Source organism: Coregonus lavaretus, assembly GCF_964263955.1.
Source record: "Coregonus lavaretus genome assembly, chromosome: 5".
Classification (NCBI taxonomy): domain Eukaryota; kingdom Metazoa; phylum Chordata; class Actinopteri; order Salmoniformes; family Salmonidae; genus Coregonus; species Coregonus lavaretus.
The window spans coordinates 46,676,337-46,695,782 of NC_139992.1; the positions used below are offsets into that span (position 1 = coordinate 46,676,337).

At 45.3% G+C, this 19,446-nt stretch overlaps 1 protein-coding gene across 1 annotated transcript in view; it reads left to right on the top strand.

Annotated features, from left to right (window-relative positions):
- Positions 1–19,446, top strand: part of LOC311129285 (ankyrin repeat and sterile alpha motif domain-containing protein 1B-like) — a gene marked incomplete at both ends in the record, with an annotated part of 149,202 nt that overhangs the window by 60,932 nt on the left and 68,824 nt on the right. The window contains 3 exons of the mRNA XM_084161571.1: positions 2,850–2,925; positions 16,758–16,859; positions 18,975–19,103. Of these exons, the coding sequence (XP_084017697.1) occupies positions 2,850–2,925; positions 16,758–16,859; positions 18,975–19,103 (307 nt within the window). The remainder of the gene's footprint in view (positions 1–2,849; positions 2,926–16,757; positions 16,860–18,974; positions 19,104–19,446) is intronic.

The following is a 19,446-nucleotide window of genomic DNA, read 5'->3' on the forward strand; positions in this document are numbered from 1 at the left end:
TCCCCTCCCTCTCTTTCTGCCTCCTCCCATCTCTCTCTCTCTCTCTCTCTCTCTCTGCCTCCTCCCCTTCTCTCTCTCTCCTCCCCTCTCCCCCCCCCTCCCCTCTCTCCTCCCCTCCCTCCCCTCTCCCCTCCCCTCTCTCTCTCTCTCTCTCACTCCCTCCTCCCCTCTCCTTCTCTCTCTCTCTTCTCCCCTCTCCTTCTCTCTCTCTCTTCTCCCCTCCCTATCTCTATCTCATCTCTCTCTCTCTCATCCGTCTCTCTTTCTCTCTCTCTCTCTCTTTCTCCATCTCTCTCTCCAAAGCCACACTGTCATATCTGTGCTTTGACATTAAGGAGTGGAAGGAACGTCAGTCCCACGGATGGTGGGGTTGTTGTAAATAGCAGTGTGTGTGTGTGTGTCAGTGCCTAGTAAAATAATTACATTCAAGCCCATCGTTCGAATGAATAATGTATGAGGATATCTCTCTCTCTCTCTCTCTCCTTTCTCTCTCTCCTTCTCTCTCTACTGATGAGGGGATTCCCTATGGAGAGACCTGCTGCTCTGTAGGCAGGTAGAGATCCAAGGGCAAAAGTTGAGCCCACTGGATATAAACACACATTCAGACCCCCCCACACAGCGGTCTAAGGCACTGCATCACAGTGCTGAGGCACCACTACAGCCAGGGGTTCGATCACAGGCTGTGTCACAGCCGGCCATTACCGGGAGCCCCATAGGGCGGCGTACAATTGCCCCAGCACCGTCCGGGTTAGGGGAGGGTTTGGCCGGGGGGCTTTCCTTGGCTCATCCCGCTCTAGTGACTCCTTGTGGCGGGCCAGGTGCCTGCATGCTAGTGATGGGCGATTAATCAACATTTCTTATTTTTTCTGGTTATTAAACAACTAATTGACCGACGTCGGTGCAATTACTTGAATTCCATTTAGTTCAGGTTTTTTGTGTGCCCAACATGCCGTTTCTCTAAAGAGAAATCTAATCATTCACGAGAGAAATCTAAGAACTCAAGTCAAGAACTATGTGGGACGCTGGGCTGAAGGGAGTTGTGGTTTTCATTAAGCAAATATTCAATCTAGATCAGCACAGAAACGTGGTAATTAACTACACTGACCATAATCCATTGCGGCAGTTTTTTCCAGATCAGAGAGGAACAAGCGAAGCGAGAGGTTTCACACTCGCCAAAATCTGTCCAAAATATGCCCAATGCGTTTCTATGGGCTTATTTTGGACCTAAACTTGTCGCCTACCTTCCCGCCTTTGGGACAACGACACCGATTGTTAGGGCGGAGACGTGCGTCTCGTCATTGTATACAGGTCTCTGGATAGAGACAATGGAATATTTTCAATGTTTTGGCAATTGAATGTTCACTTTTTGGCTTTGGAATTTCCATAAAAAAGCTCAAAAATCATTGTAACGTCATTATTTCATAATACATTTAATGTAAAGAAAATAATAATCAGAAAACTGTGATTATTTTTGAATAATCAAACCAAACAGACTTCAAAAAGCACTAATCGCTCAGCACTACTGCAAGCTGACTTTGGTCATCAGTCGAACGGTGTTTCCTCCGACACATTGGTGCGGCTGACTTCCGGGTTAAGCGAGCAGTGTGTTAAGAAGTAGCGCGGCTAGGTGGGTCATGTTTTCGGATTTGCAGCGATGAGAAAGGGTCGTAACTAGCGATGGGAGAAAATAGGGGAAAAACTATACAGAAAGGCCCAACACCAAAGAAAGAAAGGCCCAACACCAAAACAAACCCCCCCTCAGTCTTCAGTCAAACAGCCACCTAAATTCCTGAAAGCGCAGCGAGAGTGAATCGATTTCCTCATTTTCCGGTGACAGCACCACCTAAACGCCATGGGAAACGACACAGGAAAGGGTTTGAGGGGGGGAGTGGGGGAGGGTCCGGCGGTTTGGTTTCCTGTCCCTCGATGTATGTGTGTGTGTTCCCTCCAAACTCATCACCCAGTCACCTCTAGTTCCATGTCACTGTGGGTTATGAAGCTTTTTGCTTGTTCTCGATTTTGATATTTTTACATTCCTGTTTTTGACCTGGTCTTCTGGGTTCTGTGGTATTGGATGTTCACATGCCCTTTCATTGGCATACTTTGACCTTTGAACCGTAAGGGTCAGTCAGACTCACCTGGATTGTGTGTGTGGGAACACAGGAGGTGCAGTTATGGGTTTTGATTGGTCGATGTGTTGGATTTTTGGGGTCTTTCTTAGCTGCGTTGATAATACCTTGGTGATAGAGGAAAGAGAAGGTATAGTACACACACACACACACACACACACACACACACACACACACACACACACACACAGCAGGCTTGTTGAGTTTAGTCACAAGGCAGGCGCCTGGCTGGGTGTTTGTATGAGAGATCCAGCTAAGGTCAGAGGTACTGTAACACACAGGGAGTGTGTTTGTGTGTCTTTGTGTCTCTGTGTGTTTTTAAAATGTTTGTCTAAGTAATCACAGTTACTGTACACTAAATCTTTGATGACTATGGAAATCCAAGATGACGCCCACAAGTTGACGTCCCCTCCCACAGTTTCTATGCATTGCATCATGCCCCCAATAGACCAATGTATTCTACAGGGGCTAATGCGCACTAGCATCCAGGCCATATAGAGAGGGAGGAAACTGTGGTGTATATTTGTAATGGGACGTTTCCACATGGGGCTCTGTGTACAAAGAGTTATCTTGTGCAATGTCTTGAAATCAATGTTTTCTTTCTATCTTCTTCTCTCTTTCTCTCTCTCCCGCATCACTCTCCCCTCTCTTGCCTTCGATTATTTGGTCTCCTCCTCTTTCTCTCTTACCCCCCCACCTCTCTCTCTTTCTCTCTCTCAGACGGAGAATGGCAGTGCTCTCCACGAGGCAGCTCTCTATGGGAAGATGGATGTGGTTCGGCTGCTGCTAGACTCAGGTGGGTGTCATGAGGGAGTCCATGTACCCCCCCATACCTCTGTCCTTGTTCCTGTTCTTATGTGTACGTGCCTGTGTGCAAACCTGCCCCATGTATTTACCCCAATACTGCTGCTAATCTATCTAACAGTATGTACATGTTCTGTTCTGGAGATATCAGCAGCACTAGAGATCCGTCCTGCCATATTTAGTAATCCACTGTATTGATGCTATTCTGGGTTGGCTAACACAGTGTTAGCTCAAGGGCTCCGGGATTAGTTGAATAAGGTGTGTAGGTGCTGGGCTGGAACAAAAATGTGCGCCCCCCCCAGAGGTCAGTCAGAAACTTGAGAAACACTGGGCTACGAGTTAGATGCTCATCCTGGGTCCGTTTTTCATTTCCCCCACTAGTGGTTAAGGCTAGGATTCATGGAGGGAAAGCTGATCCTAAATCTGTACGTAGGTAAACTTCACCCCAGAAGCAGGGTATATAATGTACACATGCTATGTATAGAAGCAATATAATCATGTTTCATAGCTGTGCTGTCATGCCCCTCTGTGTGTGTGTGTGCATATATATATATATATATATATATATATATATATATATATAGAGAGAGAGATGTGTGTATATATATATATATATATATACACACAGTGGGGAGAACAAGTATTTGATACACTGCCGATTTTGCAGGTTTTCCTACTTACAAAGCATGTAGAGGTCTGTAATTTTTATCATAGGTACACTTCAACTGTGAGAGACGGAATCTAAAACAAAAATCCAGAAAATCACATTGTATGATTTTTAAGTAAATAATTTGCATTTTATTGCATGACATAAGTATTTGATACATTAGAAAAGCAGAACTTAATATTTGGTACAGAAACCTTTGTTTGCAATTACAGAGATCATACGTTTCCTGTAGGTCTTGACCAGGTTTGCACACACTGCAGCAGGGATTTTGGCCCACACCTCCATACAGACCTTCTCCAGATCCTTCAGGTTTCGGGGCTATCGCTGGGCAATACGGACTTTCAGCTCCCTCCAAAGATTTTCTATTGGGTTCAGGTCTGGAGACTGGCTAGGCCACTCCAGGACCTTGAGATGCTTCTTACGGAGCCACTCCTTAGTTGCCCTGGCTGTGTGTTTCGGGTCGTTGTCATGCTGGAAGACCCATCCACGACCCATCTTCAATGCTCTTACTGAGGGAAGGAGGTTGTTGGCCAAGATCTCGCGATACATGGCCCCATCCATCCTCCCCTCAATACGGTGCAGTCGTCCTGTCCCCTTTGCAGAAAAGCATCCCCAAAGAATGATGTTTCCACCTCCATGCTTCATGGTTGGGATGGTGTTCTTGGGGTTGTACTCATCCTTCTTATCCTCCGATTTTAATCCATGACGGCGTAGTGTGTTACTAATGGTTTTCTTTGAGACTGTGGTCCCAGCTCTCTTCAAGTCATTGACCAGGTCCTGCCGTGTAGTTCTGGGCTGATCCCTCACCTTCCTCATGATCATTGATGCCCCATGAGGTGAGATCTTGCATAGAGCCCCAGACCGAGGGTGATTGACCGTCATCTTGAACTTCTTCCATTTTCTAATAATTGCGCCAACAGTTGTTGCCTTCTCACCAAGCTGCTTGCCTATTGTCCTGTAGCCCATCCCAGCCTTGTGCAGGTCTACAATTTTATCCCTGATGTCCTTACACAGCTCTCGTCTTGGCCATTGTGGAGAGGTTGGAGTCTGTTTGATTGAGTGTGTGGACAGGTGTCTTTTATACAGGTAACGAGTTCAAACAGGTGCAGTTAATACAGGTAATGAGTGGAGAACAGGAGGGCTTCTTAAAGAAAAACTAACAGGTCTGTGAGAGCCGGAATTCTTACTGGTTGGTAGGTGATCAAATACTTATGTCATGCAATAAAATGCAAATTAATTACTTAAAAATCATACAATGTGATTTTCTGACACAGTTGAAGTGTACCTATGATAAAAATTACAGACCTCTACATGCTTTGTAAGTAGGAAAACCTGCAAAATCGGCAGTGTATCAAATACTTGTTCTCCCCACTGTATATATATATATAGAGAGAGAGGGGGACAGTAGATTAAATGTGTAGAGAGAGAGGGAGGGGGACAGTAGATGATATGTAGAGAGAGACAGTAGATGATATGGAGAGATAGAGAGAGAGATATAGTAGATGATATGGAGAGAGAGAGAGATAGTAGATAATATGGAGAGAGAGAGAGACAGTAGATGATATGGAGAGAGAGAGAGAGATATATATGTATATATATATACTCATAAACAGATCAATATTGTTGACAAGTTTATAATAGGCAAACTCAACCCTTAGTCTCGCTGCCAACATTCCCTCCAGCATTCCCACCACATCCACAGACCCCTGTCCCCGAATACTGTTCTTTCGGGTCTTCCATATCGCTAATTTTGCTGCCCCTAACACAAAATTAAGCAACACAACTACACCTTTTTGACTAAACCTGTACTTTGGCCCAAATATATACAGTTGGGAAGAGAAAACCTCTCCCAACGTTGAGAACCAATTAGTGATCAGGTCAGTCATCCCGACCAACCTGGGACACTGTAAAAACAGATGTGCCAGAGTTTCAGACTCAGCGCAGAATGGACACCCCTCCCCAACAGTAGGATCCAGGTGTACCAGATACATGTTGGTGGCTATGGCTCCATGTATTATCCTCCATTGGAGGTCAGCTGTCCTCTTATCAATAGGCAGTTTGTATAATGATCGCCAACAGCCTTTTGGGGAGGCACCTGGACCAAGCACACCCGCCCACCTCGTCGATTTTACCCCTTCCAGGGAAGAGGCATGGGACACCTTTACACATATTCTGTACATGGCCTTCTTTCCCACCTCCTTGAACTCCCCCAGCTCCGGGGTATCGAAGGAAAGCAGCATCCCCACGTCCTCCTCGAATGCCCCCGCCGCAGCACTAACAATCAGTGCAGGGAACACATAATCCAGACATCCCTTCCACCGATCAGAATTGGAAGTGTCAGTCACATACTGCAGATGAAGTACTGGCAAGGAGTCACAGACCTCAGCGACGACCTTCCTCAGTAGGCGAGACGATCGGATCCCCCCTCTTTCTCCCAGCTCCTCCAACGACCTATTCCTGTTCCGCATCAGATGACCCAGCTTAGTACACCCCACGCCTAACAGGCATGAACGTAGGCTAGCTGAACCCAGAACACGGGACTGGATGGCAGTGTTGTGAAAAAGAGGCTCTTCAAAAAGCCACATCCCTGGTGGAGTGAGGCCAGGCAACACACCCCCCTCCAGCTTTAAGAGGAAAAGGTGCTTGTCGAAGCCCAAACAGCCCGCTCTCCTCATCAATGTGTAGGCTGTGTCAACCCAGCTAGAACTGTCACTGTACAACAGTCTCTGGGCTGCTTGAAGCCGGAAAGCCATGATCCTAGAGGAAATGTCCAGCAGGCCTTGCCCACCCTCGTGCAGTGGCAGGTACAGGGCTGCAGCTTTAATCCAGTGTTGTCCAGACCAGAAGAAATTGACAAGGGTCCTCTGAAGCTCTTGTATCAGACCCTTTGGTGGCTGCAAAATCATTAGTCTGTGCCACAGGGTAGAGGCAGCAAGATTATTAGCTACCTGTACCCTTCCCCTATAAGACAGCTGGGGCAGCACCCATTTCCATCTTGACAGTCTGGCACACACTTTCTCCACTACACCCTCCCAGTTCTTTTTCTGAAAGACATCGGAGCCTAGAAAACCCCCCAAAGTCTTCATCCCATCTCTGCCCCACTGAAGCCCCCCTGGTAACCGTGGAGTGGACCCCATCTGAAGCTGACCTTCCCACAGCGCTTCACTCTTTCCCCAATTGACTCTAGCTGAGGAGGCCCCCTCATACACCTTTAAAGCGTTTGAGAGAACCTTACTGGTTTCTCTGTGCCAGGTGTAATGAAGGGTCCCACGATAGCACTGTCTGCGTATGCAGACGACGTGACAGTTTTTATTACAGGGGGTGAGGATGTTAAGCTTCGCTCTTAAAAAACAAAGCATTGGTTCAATCGCCAGACTATATAACTGCCCTGAAATTGGGCATCCCTGCCTGATGCCCCTTTGGACAGGGATGGGGCAACTCAAACCACCCCCCACCTTCACCATACACGAGGCCCCAGCATACAGTAAATTCATCCAAGACAAAAAAACATCCCCAAACCCAAAGGCTTTCATTGTTTTAAACAAGTACTGATGGTCCACACGATCAAAAGCCTTCTCCTGATCCAAAGAAAGTAAACCCACATTTACATCAGACAGTTTACAAATGTCTAAAACATCTCTTATTAGAAACAAGTTGTCAACAATAGAGCAATCAGGTACACAGTAGGACTGGTCCTTGTGGACCAACAATCCAAGATACTATTTCAACCTGTTTGAGAGACATTTAGAAACAATTTTAGATTCTGCACACAGCAACGCAACAGGTCTCCAATTTTTTATGAGAGCCAAATCCCCCTTTTTTGGCAACAGTGAAAGTACCGCACGTTGACAAGATACAGGAAGAGAGCCCTCATGAAAAGATTCACACACCACTTCATAAAAATCCTCCCCAATAGACCCCCAAAAATGCTTATAAAACTCAGATGGTAAACCATCAATGCCAGGGGCTCGGCCTGTTGAGAGCTGCATAACTGCTGTGGACAGCTCTTGCAGTGTAATGTCAGAGTCCAATACGACTCTTTGCTCAGGTCCCAATTGAGGAAGACCATGTAACAACTGTTCAGTACACAGAGAGTCACAATCCTCCGCCTTATAGAGGGCAGAGTAGAAATCCACGGCATGTTGACGCATTTCACTGTCATCCGTGGTCACCTTCCCATCAGGGAGACGAAGGCAGACCATCTGTTTACGTTGCAATGTCGACTGTCCTAGGTAAAAAAAAAAGCACTAGGTGCATCCATATCCTTGAGGGAAGCGAAACGAGACCTAATCAAGGCACCCTTCACTCTTTCATGCAGAAACAACCTCAGTTCATGTTTCTTGTCCTGTAAATTCATGACTAGTCCGGGGTCATTCTGAGTGAGCAACTTCAATTCAATAGATTTGATGTCCTGTTCAAGGGCCCTGATAGTCTCTTTAACTTCAATTCGAGACAGAGCAGTATACTGTTGACAAAATAATTGTATTTGGGCCTTCCCAACCTCTCACCATTGTCTAAAGGACTCAAAATTCCCTTTTGTAACCCTCCATTTTTCCCAAAACAACAAAAACCTTTCACAAAACATGACATCATGTAACTATTTAACATTAAAATACCAATAAGATGATGACCTTCGTGGACAGGACAAGTGAATATCAACAGTGACAATATGGTGATCAGAGAAACCCACAGGAGTAATGTCACACCTTCCAACCCTACTACAGTATTGCTCAGATACATACAACCTGTCTAACCTTGCTGCACTGACATGACCTTCATTAACTTTTAGCCATGTGTACTGCCTAACTTTTGCATTCCTTACTCTCCACACATCAGAAAGCTCAAACTCAGTTAACAGACCAGACAGGCAAGTGGCTGACCGCAGGTGAGGTTCTTCAGCGGTGCGATCAACAGTAAAATCCACTGTACAGTTCCATTCCCCTCCTAAAACCATACACCCCTCTTGGTCACACTGTCTTAAGGTTTCCTTTATTTTATCAAAACCAACAATACGCTCTGTACCCTCATTAGGAGCATAAACATTCAAAAAAAACTAACAAAAACCTCATATCATCCACCTTGACCAATAAAACCCGACCCTTGACAATCTCTGTTGTAGATACCACAGTCACCCCTAAGCTTGAAGAAAACAAGAATGCCACCCCAGCACTGAAATTAGTACCATGACTGAGTATATGCTGCCCCTCCCACCACATACCCCAGTCAACCTCATTTTCCTCATCACTATGTGTCTCCTGTAGGAAAACTACATTAATTAATTAATTAACATTAAGCCTTTTCTGTTTTATTACTTCTAATACCCAAGCCCTCTTATTCCTGTCCCTTCCTCCATTAATATTGAGAGAACCTACCCTTAGTATCTCCATATAGAAAAGAAAAAGGAAAAGCAGAAGATACCACAGAGAAACCAGACAAAGAGAATAAAACACCCTATGAGGCATAATCATCAGCATTATTTAAATGTTCTCTTAACCTGACCACGTTTCCCACCACCTTTTGCTGCTGCAACAGCAGTAACACATTTCCTCAAGCAAAACCGCTTCTTCTCACTCAACTGGTCTAACCCCACTGTCTTCTGTAACATCACAGCTGACCTCACAAATTTATCAACATCAACATAATCTGCCAATTTGACAGATTTCCCAAAAGTCTGATCCAGAAACCCATTTACCTTCTCTAGATCATAAATAGAGTCCTCACCAGCTGATATCGTATCAAGAGAGATATCCATACCTTCTCCTGATCCTCCTCAACTGAGGCCACAGACCACTGACTCCCCTCTACCACATCCCTTTCAACACTCCCCACTTGCACCCCATCACTCGTACCAGGCATCTCCTCCACTACCTGGGAGACTAGCCCCACCTGAACCCCATTACTCGTAGTGGGCATCTCCTCCACTACCTGGGAGCCTAGCTCCACATGAACCCCCTCCTGTACCCTATTACTCGTAGTGGGCATCTCCTCCACTGCCTGGGAGCCTAGCTCCACATGAACCCCCTCCTGTACCCCAGCACTCATAGTGGGCACCTCCTCACCACTCTGAGGAAATGGCTCTTCAGATCCATCCTTACCTTCTACAACAATATTTTTCTGCTGCATAACATTTCCCTCTGGTACAAGTTGCATCTCTGTGCCCTCAACACGGACAACTTGTTCCTCAGCAACAGATGCTTGTGGCTGCTCTACCGCTGTCAGCCCACCTCTCCCTACATCAGTGGGCCCAGGCGTTACGAGGACCACCTGCGCCCCTCCCTCTGCCTTCTCCCTTTTCGGGCAAGCATATCGCTTATGACCAACATCCCCACACTCAAAACACAGTTGACTACCCATACTAGCATAAGCCATATACAGTCTATTGTCATACTTGACATTAAACGATAACTCCAAAGTCTGCTCCGGTGAGTCCAAAAACATAAACACCTGTCGCCGAAACGACATAACCTGTTTCAACGCCGGGTGTTTGCAACCCAACGGGACAACCTTAATTGAACTTGCAAGCTTCCCAAAGCGCAATAACTCGCGCTCCAATAGCTCATTTGGAATAAACGGCGGTACATTTGAAATCGTTACCCTTGTTGACGGAGAAAAAAGCGGACCCAGCTGAAGAACTCTGTCCAGGAGCTGAGAGAGAGCCTTACCACAGCGCTTGAGGAGGTAAAGGCCACCATGAGGAGAGAGCTAGTGCAGGTAAAGGAGGAGATGGCAAAGGAGTTGTCTGTCATCAAGAGGGTGCTACAGCAGAGAGAACAGACTGTAGAGACTCCCAGAGAGAAGCTGCAGCCCCTCACCACCCCTAACAACCCCACTGACCCACCTTTACCCACAATCCCCCCCCATACCGACAACACTTTACCCACACCCCCAGTCAACAAAGAGGCCCACATTGAGACAACTACTACAGAGAGAAGCTCTCTGGCCCCCCCTGACACACCCCCACACACCCCTCCATGTACACAGGCCCTGTCTACTCCAGCCCCAGACCGAAAACGCACCAATCTGGTAAAACCCACTGAGGTGGCCATCCTCATTGACTCAAATGGGAAATTCATTCAAGAAGATAAACTCTTCCCCCAACACAAGGTGCGCAAAATATGGTGCCCAAAAACACAAGATGCACTCCACATCCTGTCCCAGCCTGACTTTGGCACACCAGGCCACATTATTATTCACACCGGCACCAACAACCTGCGAGAGGAGCAGGAGAGAGTAGGCAGCCTGGTCAACAGAGTAGCAGAGAGGGCCTCTGAGTGGTTCCCCAACTCCCACATCACCATCTCCACTCTGCTGCCCCGCAAAGACTTTCATCCCCGTACCATCCAGAAAGCCAACGCTGACATCACCAGAGGGTGTGGCCTACTCCCGAACATACACATTGCTCACCACCCAACAATCACCCCAGAGCATCTACACGACCACTCCCACCTGAGGAAGCAGACAGTAGGGATGTTTGCCAAGTCCCTAAAGGACGTAGCACTTGGTAGACAAACACCCCATGCTGTACTGGACAGAGGAGCACCCAGAGACCCCTACCAGACCACTGCACCACCAAGGAGCCCCAGGCCCCTTCAACGCCACACCAGACCCAGTGCACCCCACAGGCCCCACCCACCCCCAGAGCATCACCACTTCCATCGGCTTAGCCAGACCAGACCGGGCCCAGCCTATTATCCCGCACCAGACCACCACCCCTACCAGACCAGAGAGGAAGTCCCACAGCCCAGACCTGGCCCCCCTCCACCTCACAGGGCCCAACAGCAGGACCAGCGCAGCTACGCGGAGGTCGTCAGAGGACAGGAGAACCCTGTAGGATTAAGTGAGATTAAACAGCTCCTCCAATACATCTGCACTAAACTGCACTAAACACACACGGACGCATACACACACACACCACACACACACACACACACACACCTATTGTACTAGAATTTACTTGTTCAATGAATAGGAATATTTAACAGAATAACAGAATAAATGTTAGCTGATATCCTGTTTATCTCGCTCTTAACAACTTATTAGTTAATCGTTACTGTGTTTCTGACTGCTACTCCTTCTTTTTGCAACATGAAATCACTATCAGTTAGCATGTGGAACATTCAGGGTCTAAACTCATCAACCTTTGGTCTGAAGAGTTTAGCACTGGAGTTCAACAAAAATCTGAAAGATGTTGACGTCATCATTCTGCAGGAGACATGGTGTAAGGCTGACGTTGTCACTCACTGTCCCACAGGCTACAGAGAGATCATTGTGCCATCACAGAAACACAGCTCTGTCAATAGAGGCAGAGACTCTGGAGGATTGATCATTTGGTACAAATCCGAACTACAAAATCTAATTGATCCCCTCAAAATTGGCAAATACCACATTTGGTTAAAACTAAAAAAAGAACTTGTACTGACAGGAAAAGATGTGTTCCTTTGCGCAATATATATCCCCCCCTCAGAATCCCCATATTACTCAGAGGAGATCTTCCCCACCCTCGAGGAAGAGACGTGCCATTTCCAGGCCCAGGGAAATGTGCTCATCTGTGGGGACACAAATGCGCGCACAGGAACACTACCTGATCTAACGAGCACACGAGGGGACAGCTTTATTACAGACCATACTGTTTCTAACTATCTTAATCTCCCCCATAGAAACAACAGTGACAGCACCGTCAACAAAAACGGAAGGGATCTTTTGCAGCTCTGTAGAAGCCTGGGTCTGTACTTTGTCAATGGTAGGTTACGGGGGGACTCTTTGGGGAGATTCACCTACTGCTCACCTCTTGGCCACAGTACAGTAGACTATATGATCACAGACATGGACCCTTTCTCTCTCAGCTCATTCACTGTCAAGCCACTAACACCTCTGTCTGATCACAGCCAAATTACGTTGTTCCTCAAAAGAACAGACCTGGAAACAACCACACATTCACAACCCAGTAAGCTGTACAACATCAGAAATTCATACAGATGGGCCCAAAACAGCACAGAAGAATACCAGAAAGCAACCTGGAACCAAAATATCCAAACACTCTTAGATAACTTTCTGGATACCACATTCACTCACAGTAAAGAAGGCATCAATCTAGCAGTACGAAACATCAACTATATATTCAGGCAAACGGCAAAAGAAGCACAATTGAAATTGATAAAAAACAAAACTAAAAAAATCACAGATGACAACTGGTTTGATGCAGATTGTAAAATTATAAGGAAAAAACTTAGAACACTATCCAACCAAAAGCACAGAGACTCAAATAATGGTGAATTACGCCTTCATTACTGTGAGACTTTAAAACTCTATAAACGTACACTCAGAACCAAAAAAGCACAGTACAACAGCAAGCAGCTGACACTAATTGAGGAGTCCATAAACACAAACAACTTTTGGCAAAATTGGAAAAAACTAAAAAAATCTAAACAAGAGGAATTAGCAATACAAAATGGTGACATATGGACAACCCATTTCAAAACACTCTACAACACCGTTCAAATTGACACAAACGCAGAACAACGCCAAATCCATGAGAAGTTGAATGGATTAGAAAAAGCTATAAAGGACAATCAAAACCCATTGGACTCCCCAATTACTGACCAGGAGCTCTATAAGAAACTTCAGGCTCTCAAATTTAAAAAAGCCTGCGGACCTGATGGCATCCTAAATGAAATGCTCAAACTCATTAGTGCAAAATTTCAATTGGCTATATTAAAATTGTTTAATTTGATCCTGAGTGTAGGTTATTTCCCTGACATCTGGAATCAAGGACTCATAACCCCAATCTTTAAGAATGGAGACAAATTTGACCCTAACAATTACAGAGGCATTTGTGTGAACAGTAACCTGGGGAAGGTTTTCTGTAGTATCATCAATGTAAGAGTTCTAAACTTCCTTAATAAGCACAATGTCTTGAGTAAAAGCCAAATTGGATTTATACCAAAACATCGCACAACTGATCATATTTACACCTTACACACCCTGATAGATAAACATGTCCACCAAAATAATACCAAAATATACACTTGCTTTATCGACTTCCAAAAAGCATTTGATTCTATTTGGCATACAGGACTGTTCTACAAAGTTATTGAAAGTGGTGTAGGGGGTAAAACATATGACATAATTAAATCAATGTATACTGGCAATACGTGCAGCATTAAAATTGGTAAGAAAAGGACAGAATTCTTTAACCAGGGGCGGGGCCTTCGTCAGGGTTGCAATCTGAGCCCTGCACTCTTCAATATTTACATTAACGAATTGGCCACTATTCTAGAAAAATCCTCAGCCCCTGGTGTTAGTCTCCACAATTCAGAAGTTAAATGCCTACTCTTCGCAGATGACCTATGCCTGCTGTCACCCACAGCACCTGGCCTACAGCAGAGCCTGGACCTGCTAGAGCAGTACTGCCAGACCTGGGCCCTGGCAGTAAACCCCAAAAAGACTAAAATAATGATTTTCCAGAGAAGATCCAGATCTCAGGGAATTAGACCAAAGTTCTCAATTGGTACAAAATATATAGAGTACTGTACACACTACAATTACTTAGGTTTAAAAATAAGCTCAACTGGACACCTTAATGAGGCAGTGAATGAACTGAGAGAGAAAGCACGCAGGGCATTCTACGCCATTAAAAAGCAAATTCAAATTGAAATACCTATTAAAATTTGGCTAAAACTAATTGAATATGTCATTGAACCAATTGCACTTTATGGCAGCGAGGTGTGGGGTCCACTTGCAAAACAAGATTTCATCAAATGGGACAAACACCCCATTGAAACCCTACATGCAGAGTTCTGTAAGATTCTCCTACGTGTCCAGAGGAAAACTACAAACAATGCATGCAGGGCAGAATTAGGCCAATATCCACTAATAATAAAAACTCAAAAAAGAGCAATTAAGTTTTGGAAACATCTAAAATACAGTGACCCCCTCTCATATCATTACCAAGCCCTGCAATGCCAAGAGCTGAGCAAAGAAAAGAGTCCCCTCATCCAGCTGGTCCTGGGGCTGAGTTCACAAACCTGTTCTACTAACACACTGAAGCCTCAGGACCAGAACATCCAATCAATCAGAATAAACCAAATTACAACACAGTCAAAACAAAACTACATTGCTTATTGGGAAACACAAGCACAAACACAAAGCAAAATGCAGTGCTATCTGGCCCTAAATCGACAGTACACTATGGCTAAATATTTGACCATGGTTACTGATCAAAACCTTAGAAAAACCTTGACAAAGTACAGGCTCAGTGAGCACAGCCTTGCCATTGAGAAGGGTAGACACAGGAAAACCTGGCTCCCTGTAGAGGAAAGGCTGTGCAACCACTGCACAACAGCAGAACCTGAGACGGAGCTGCATTTCCTGACAAAATGTCAAAAATATAAAACAATTAGAGAGTGTCATTTCCCCAAATTTGAAATCCTTATTCAAGGTTTTAAAGACCTCTCTGATGAGGATAGACTACCCATCCTGTTGGGGGAGGACGCAGAGAGCTGTGGGTTGGCAGCGCACTACATTGCTGCCTGCCATAAGTTGAGGAACAGTGTCTGACAGACCAATAAACCTGCACATGTCCTCAACTGTATGATTATTGTTATTGTTGAATGTATGGTTATATTGACCGTTGGTTATTGTTGTTACTGTTGTCCCGTTGACAATTTTTGATTCTCATTTTTATTTATTTTTTATATTGTAAATATCCAAAGTAAGCTTTGGCAATATGTACATTGTTACGTCATGCCAATAAAGCGAATTGAATTGAATTGAATTGAGAGAGAGAGAGAGAGAGAGAGAGAGAGAGAGAGAGAGAGAGAGAGTAGTAGATGATATGGAGAGAGAGAGAGAGCGAGAGAGACAGTAGATGATATGGAGAGAGAGAGACAGTAGATGATATGGAGAGAGAGAGAGAGAGAGAGAGAGACAGTACATGATATGGAGAGTAGAGAGAGAAACAGTAGATGATATGGAGAGAGAGAGAGAGAGAGACAGTAGATGATATGGAGAGAGAGAGAGAGAGAGACAGTAGATTATATGGAAAGAGAGAGTGAGAGGCAGAGAGTAGATGATATGGAGGGAGAGAGAGAGAGACAGTAGATGACATGGAGAGAGAGAGAGAGAGTAGATGATATATATATATAGAGAGAGAGAGAGAGAGAGAGAGAGAGAGAGAGAGAGAGAGAGAGAGAGAGAGAGAGAGAGAGAGACAGACAGTAGATGATATGGAGAGAGAGAGAGAGACAGTAGATTATATAGAGAGAGCGAGAGAGAGACGGTAGATGATATGGAGAGAGACAGTAGATGATATGGAGAGAGAGAGAGAGACAGTAGATGATATGGAGAGAGAGAGAGAGACAGTAGATTATATAGAGAGAGCGAGAGAGAGACGGTAGATGATATGGAGAGAGACAGTAGATGATATGGAGAGAGAGAGAGAGATACAGTAGATGATATGGAGAGAGAGAGACAGTAGATTATATGGAAAGAGAGAGACAGCGAGAGTAGATGATATGGAGAGAGAGAGAGTGTGGTCTCTTGTCCTACCTCCCTCTCCTCTCCCCCCTTATTTTCCTCAATTGCATCCTGTTTCCTCTGGTGTCTTGTTGCGCTTCCTGTGAAGAACCCCGGGCGGCCATACTGTTTTGGTCCGGGGGGTTTATTTAGATGAGAGCGACAGGCCTATACCGGTTTACTGTCTGACCCCTGTCATCCACCCAACCCTCTACTCTATCCACCTGTGTGTGTGTGTGTGTGTGTGTGTGTGTGTGTGTGTGTGTGTGTGTGTGTGTGTGTGTGGAAGGGTGAGATACAGGATGGACATAGCTAGCATCCTTTTTCAGTAAACTGTCAGACAGAAATACAGTATGAATGTTTCCTTCTAAAATTGGCCAAGTGAGTCTATTTGGGATCTTTTTCCTCCTTGACTTGAGCTTTCCTCAGGCATTAATGGTGCAATCCACGGGATGTCTTGTTCAAAACGAAATACACGCAATACTTTACAGCGCTTCCCTTTTAAAATTAGTATATAGATTTACTTGTTAAGGGAGTGTGTGCAGGAGGCTAGATGTGTGTATGTCAGTGTGTGTGAGTGTGGGGTGGTGTCGGCTGGGTGCCTGTCTGACCCATTGTTTCTGTCTTCTGTCTGTCTGTTGCAGGTATTGACGCCAACATCACAGACTGCCAGGGAAGAACAGCTCTGGAGATCCTCAGAGAACACCCCGCACAGAAGTCCCAGCAAATCACTGCACTAATGGAAGGTACCACACACACACACACCACTCTCTCTCCCTCGTCGTGACAGTGTATGTGGTTGTCTAGAGGGCCGGGCGGTGTAGTGTCCGGATGTGTGCAGATTGATACAAGTCGTTCCAGGAAGTTTATCTTCCAATAGGGAACAAGGACAATGTGAGCCCTCTGTGTTGCTCTTCCTATACACAGGGGGGAGCATTCTCTTACACAACCTAATGCTTCTGCCATTGTCTTCTGCTCTCAGAGAACAATACACTGTTGTTACTAGTCCTGAATTGTTAGTAGGAGATTAGCTCATGGGCTAGCTCATTGAGTTGAGTGGCATGGTTATCTGCAGTTATGGCTAAGCCACTAGAAAGACTTTGGAATGTTCTGTAGGAATAAGTGGTTTTGGGTTTGTGGATGTGGATGTCAGCTGCAAAGTCAAAATTAGAAAAATTCATGAAAACAAAAATGTGCTTTTTGGTCTTAATTTAAGGTTAGGCATTAGGGTTAGCAGTGTGGTTTGGTTTAACATCTGATTTGATGACTTTATGGCCAGCTAGTGACCACCCTGCAGTGCTTCCTCCAGAACAAGATTCATGACGAATCATTATCTATTTCACTTGCTTTGGCAATGTAAACATATGTTTCCCATGCAAATAAAGCCCTTAGAGAGAGAGAGAGAGACCACAGTTATAGATGATTTAGAGAGGAAACGGTAAAGATAGATGAGGGAGAGGAAATAGTAGGCCATAGTTGAGGATGATTTAGGCGAGAGAGAGAAATAGAGAGAGGTCTGGAGGGGAAAGACGTGGGCGACGTGCAGACAACTATAAATCAAAAGAGAGATGAGGAAGTTCAGGGTCAGGAATGAGAGAGGAGGGAGAGAAGAGAGGTAGGTAGGTAGGGGGAGATAAAGGGGAGGAGAGGGAGAGAAAAGGATAGAGTGGGGATGAGAGGAAGAAAGAGAGAGGGAGGGGAGGAGGAGAGAGGGGGAGGAGAGGGAGAGAAGAAGAGGGAGGAGGAGAAATGCAGAGATGGTGACAGAGAGCAAATTCAGGACACAGCTGGGAGAGAGTGAATGGATCAGCTGCCTCCCATTTCCTGTCAGAGGGAGAGAAAATGGGATTTCATTTCGCGATTGATCCCACCCATTTAAACTCAATAATATTCAGTCATCATTGTTAATGTAATTAAATGATTCAATCCATATATTTAAAAATTATGTATGAATATCTTATGCCTGATAAGAGCTGTCAAAGTTTGATCTCTAACACCTTTTTACACACACACACACACACACACACACACACACACAGTCTTGTACAGCTAACCTTGTGGGGACACAAAATTCAGTCCCATTCAAAATCCTGTTTTCCCTAACACCTAAACCTAACCCTAACCCGTACTCTTACCCTAACCCTAACCTTAACCCAAAATCCTAACCTTAACCCTTCCTAAAACTAACCCTAGGTCCTAACCCTAACCCTTAACGTAATTCTAACCCTAACACTAATTCTAACCTTAAGCCTAAAAAATAATTTGACCTTGTGAGGACCAACAAAATGTCCCCAGTTGGTCAGATTTTTGTTTGTTTACTATTCTTGTGGGGACTTCTGGTCAAGAATAGTTAAACACACACACACACACACACACACACACACTCCCTGTGTGTTACAGTACCTCTGACCTTAGTTGGGTCTTTCATTCTAACACACAGCCAGGCTCCTGCCTTGTGACTAACCTCAACAAGCCTGATCTGTGTGTGTGTGTGTGTGTGTGTGTTAGCGAGCTCATAGTTTGCTCCTGCTTCACACTCCCATTCCATATGCCTTGTGTGTGTTTCTGTGTGTGTGTGAGTGTGTGTGTGTGTCTGTGTGGGGTTCATTATCAGTACAATTAAATGGTTTCCTGCTCTATGTCTGCAACCTTTTGAACCCTACATTCACACCACCACCGCTCTCTGTCTGTCTCTGTCTCTCTCTCTCGGTCTCTCTCGGTCTCTCTGTCTCTCTCTCTCTCTCTATTTCTCTCTCTCTGTCTCTCTCTCGGTCTCTCGCTCTCTCTCCCTCTCTCCATTATCTCGCTCTCCCTCTCTTTTCTCTCCCCCTCTCTCCATTCTCTCTCCTCTTTCTCTCCAGAGTATATGATGGAAGAGATGATGGACAATAAGAGTGTGTTGATGGAGGAACCTATTCGCCAGTGTCCCGTCCCTACACCTTGCACCTCTATCCCCTCTCCCTCCGCCTCCCCCTCCCTCAGGCACAAAAGTAAGTACACACACACACACACAAACTTGTGCGCGCGCGCACACACACACACACACATACGAACACACACTCACTCACTCACTCACTCACTCACTCACTCACTCACTCACTCACTCACTCACTCACTCACACACACACACACACACACACACACATACGTTAATGCACACACACACACACACTATACACATATCTATCAAACACACGCTATACTCACAAAATCAGACTGATATTTTCAAACATGGGGAGCAGTGCCTCTATTGGTATGAACCGGTACTACCTCACTCAACTTCAATGCAGTTTTCCCTTAGCCAACACTACCCCTAGTGGCTGAGCTGGAGCG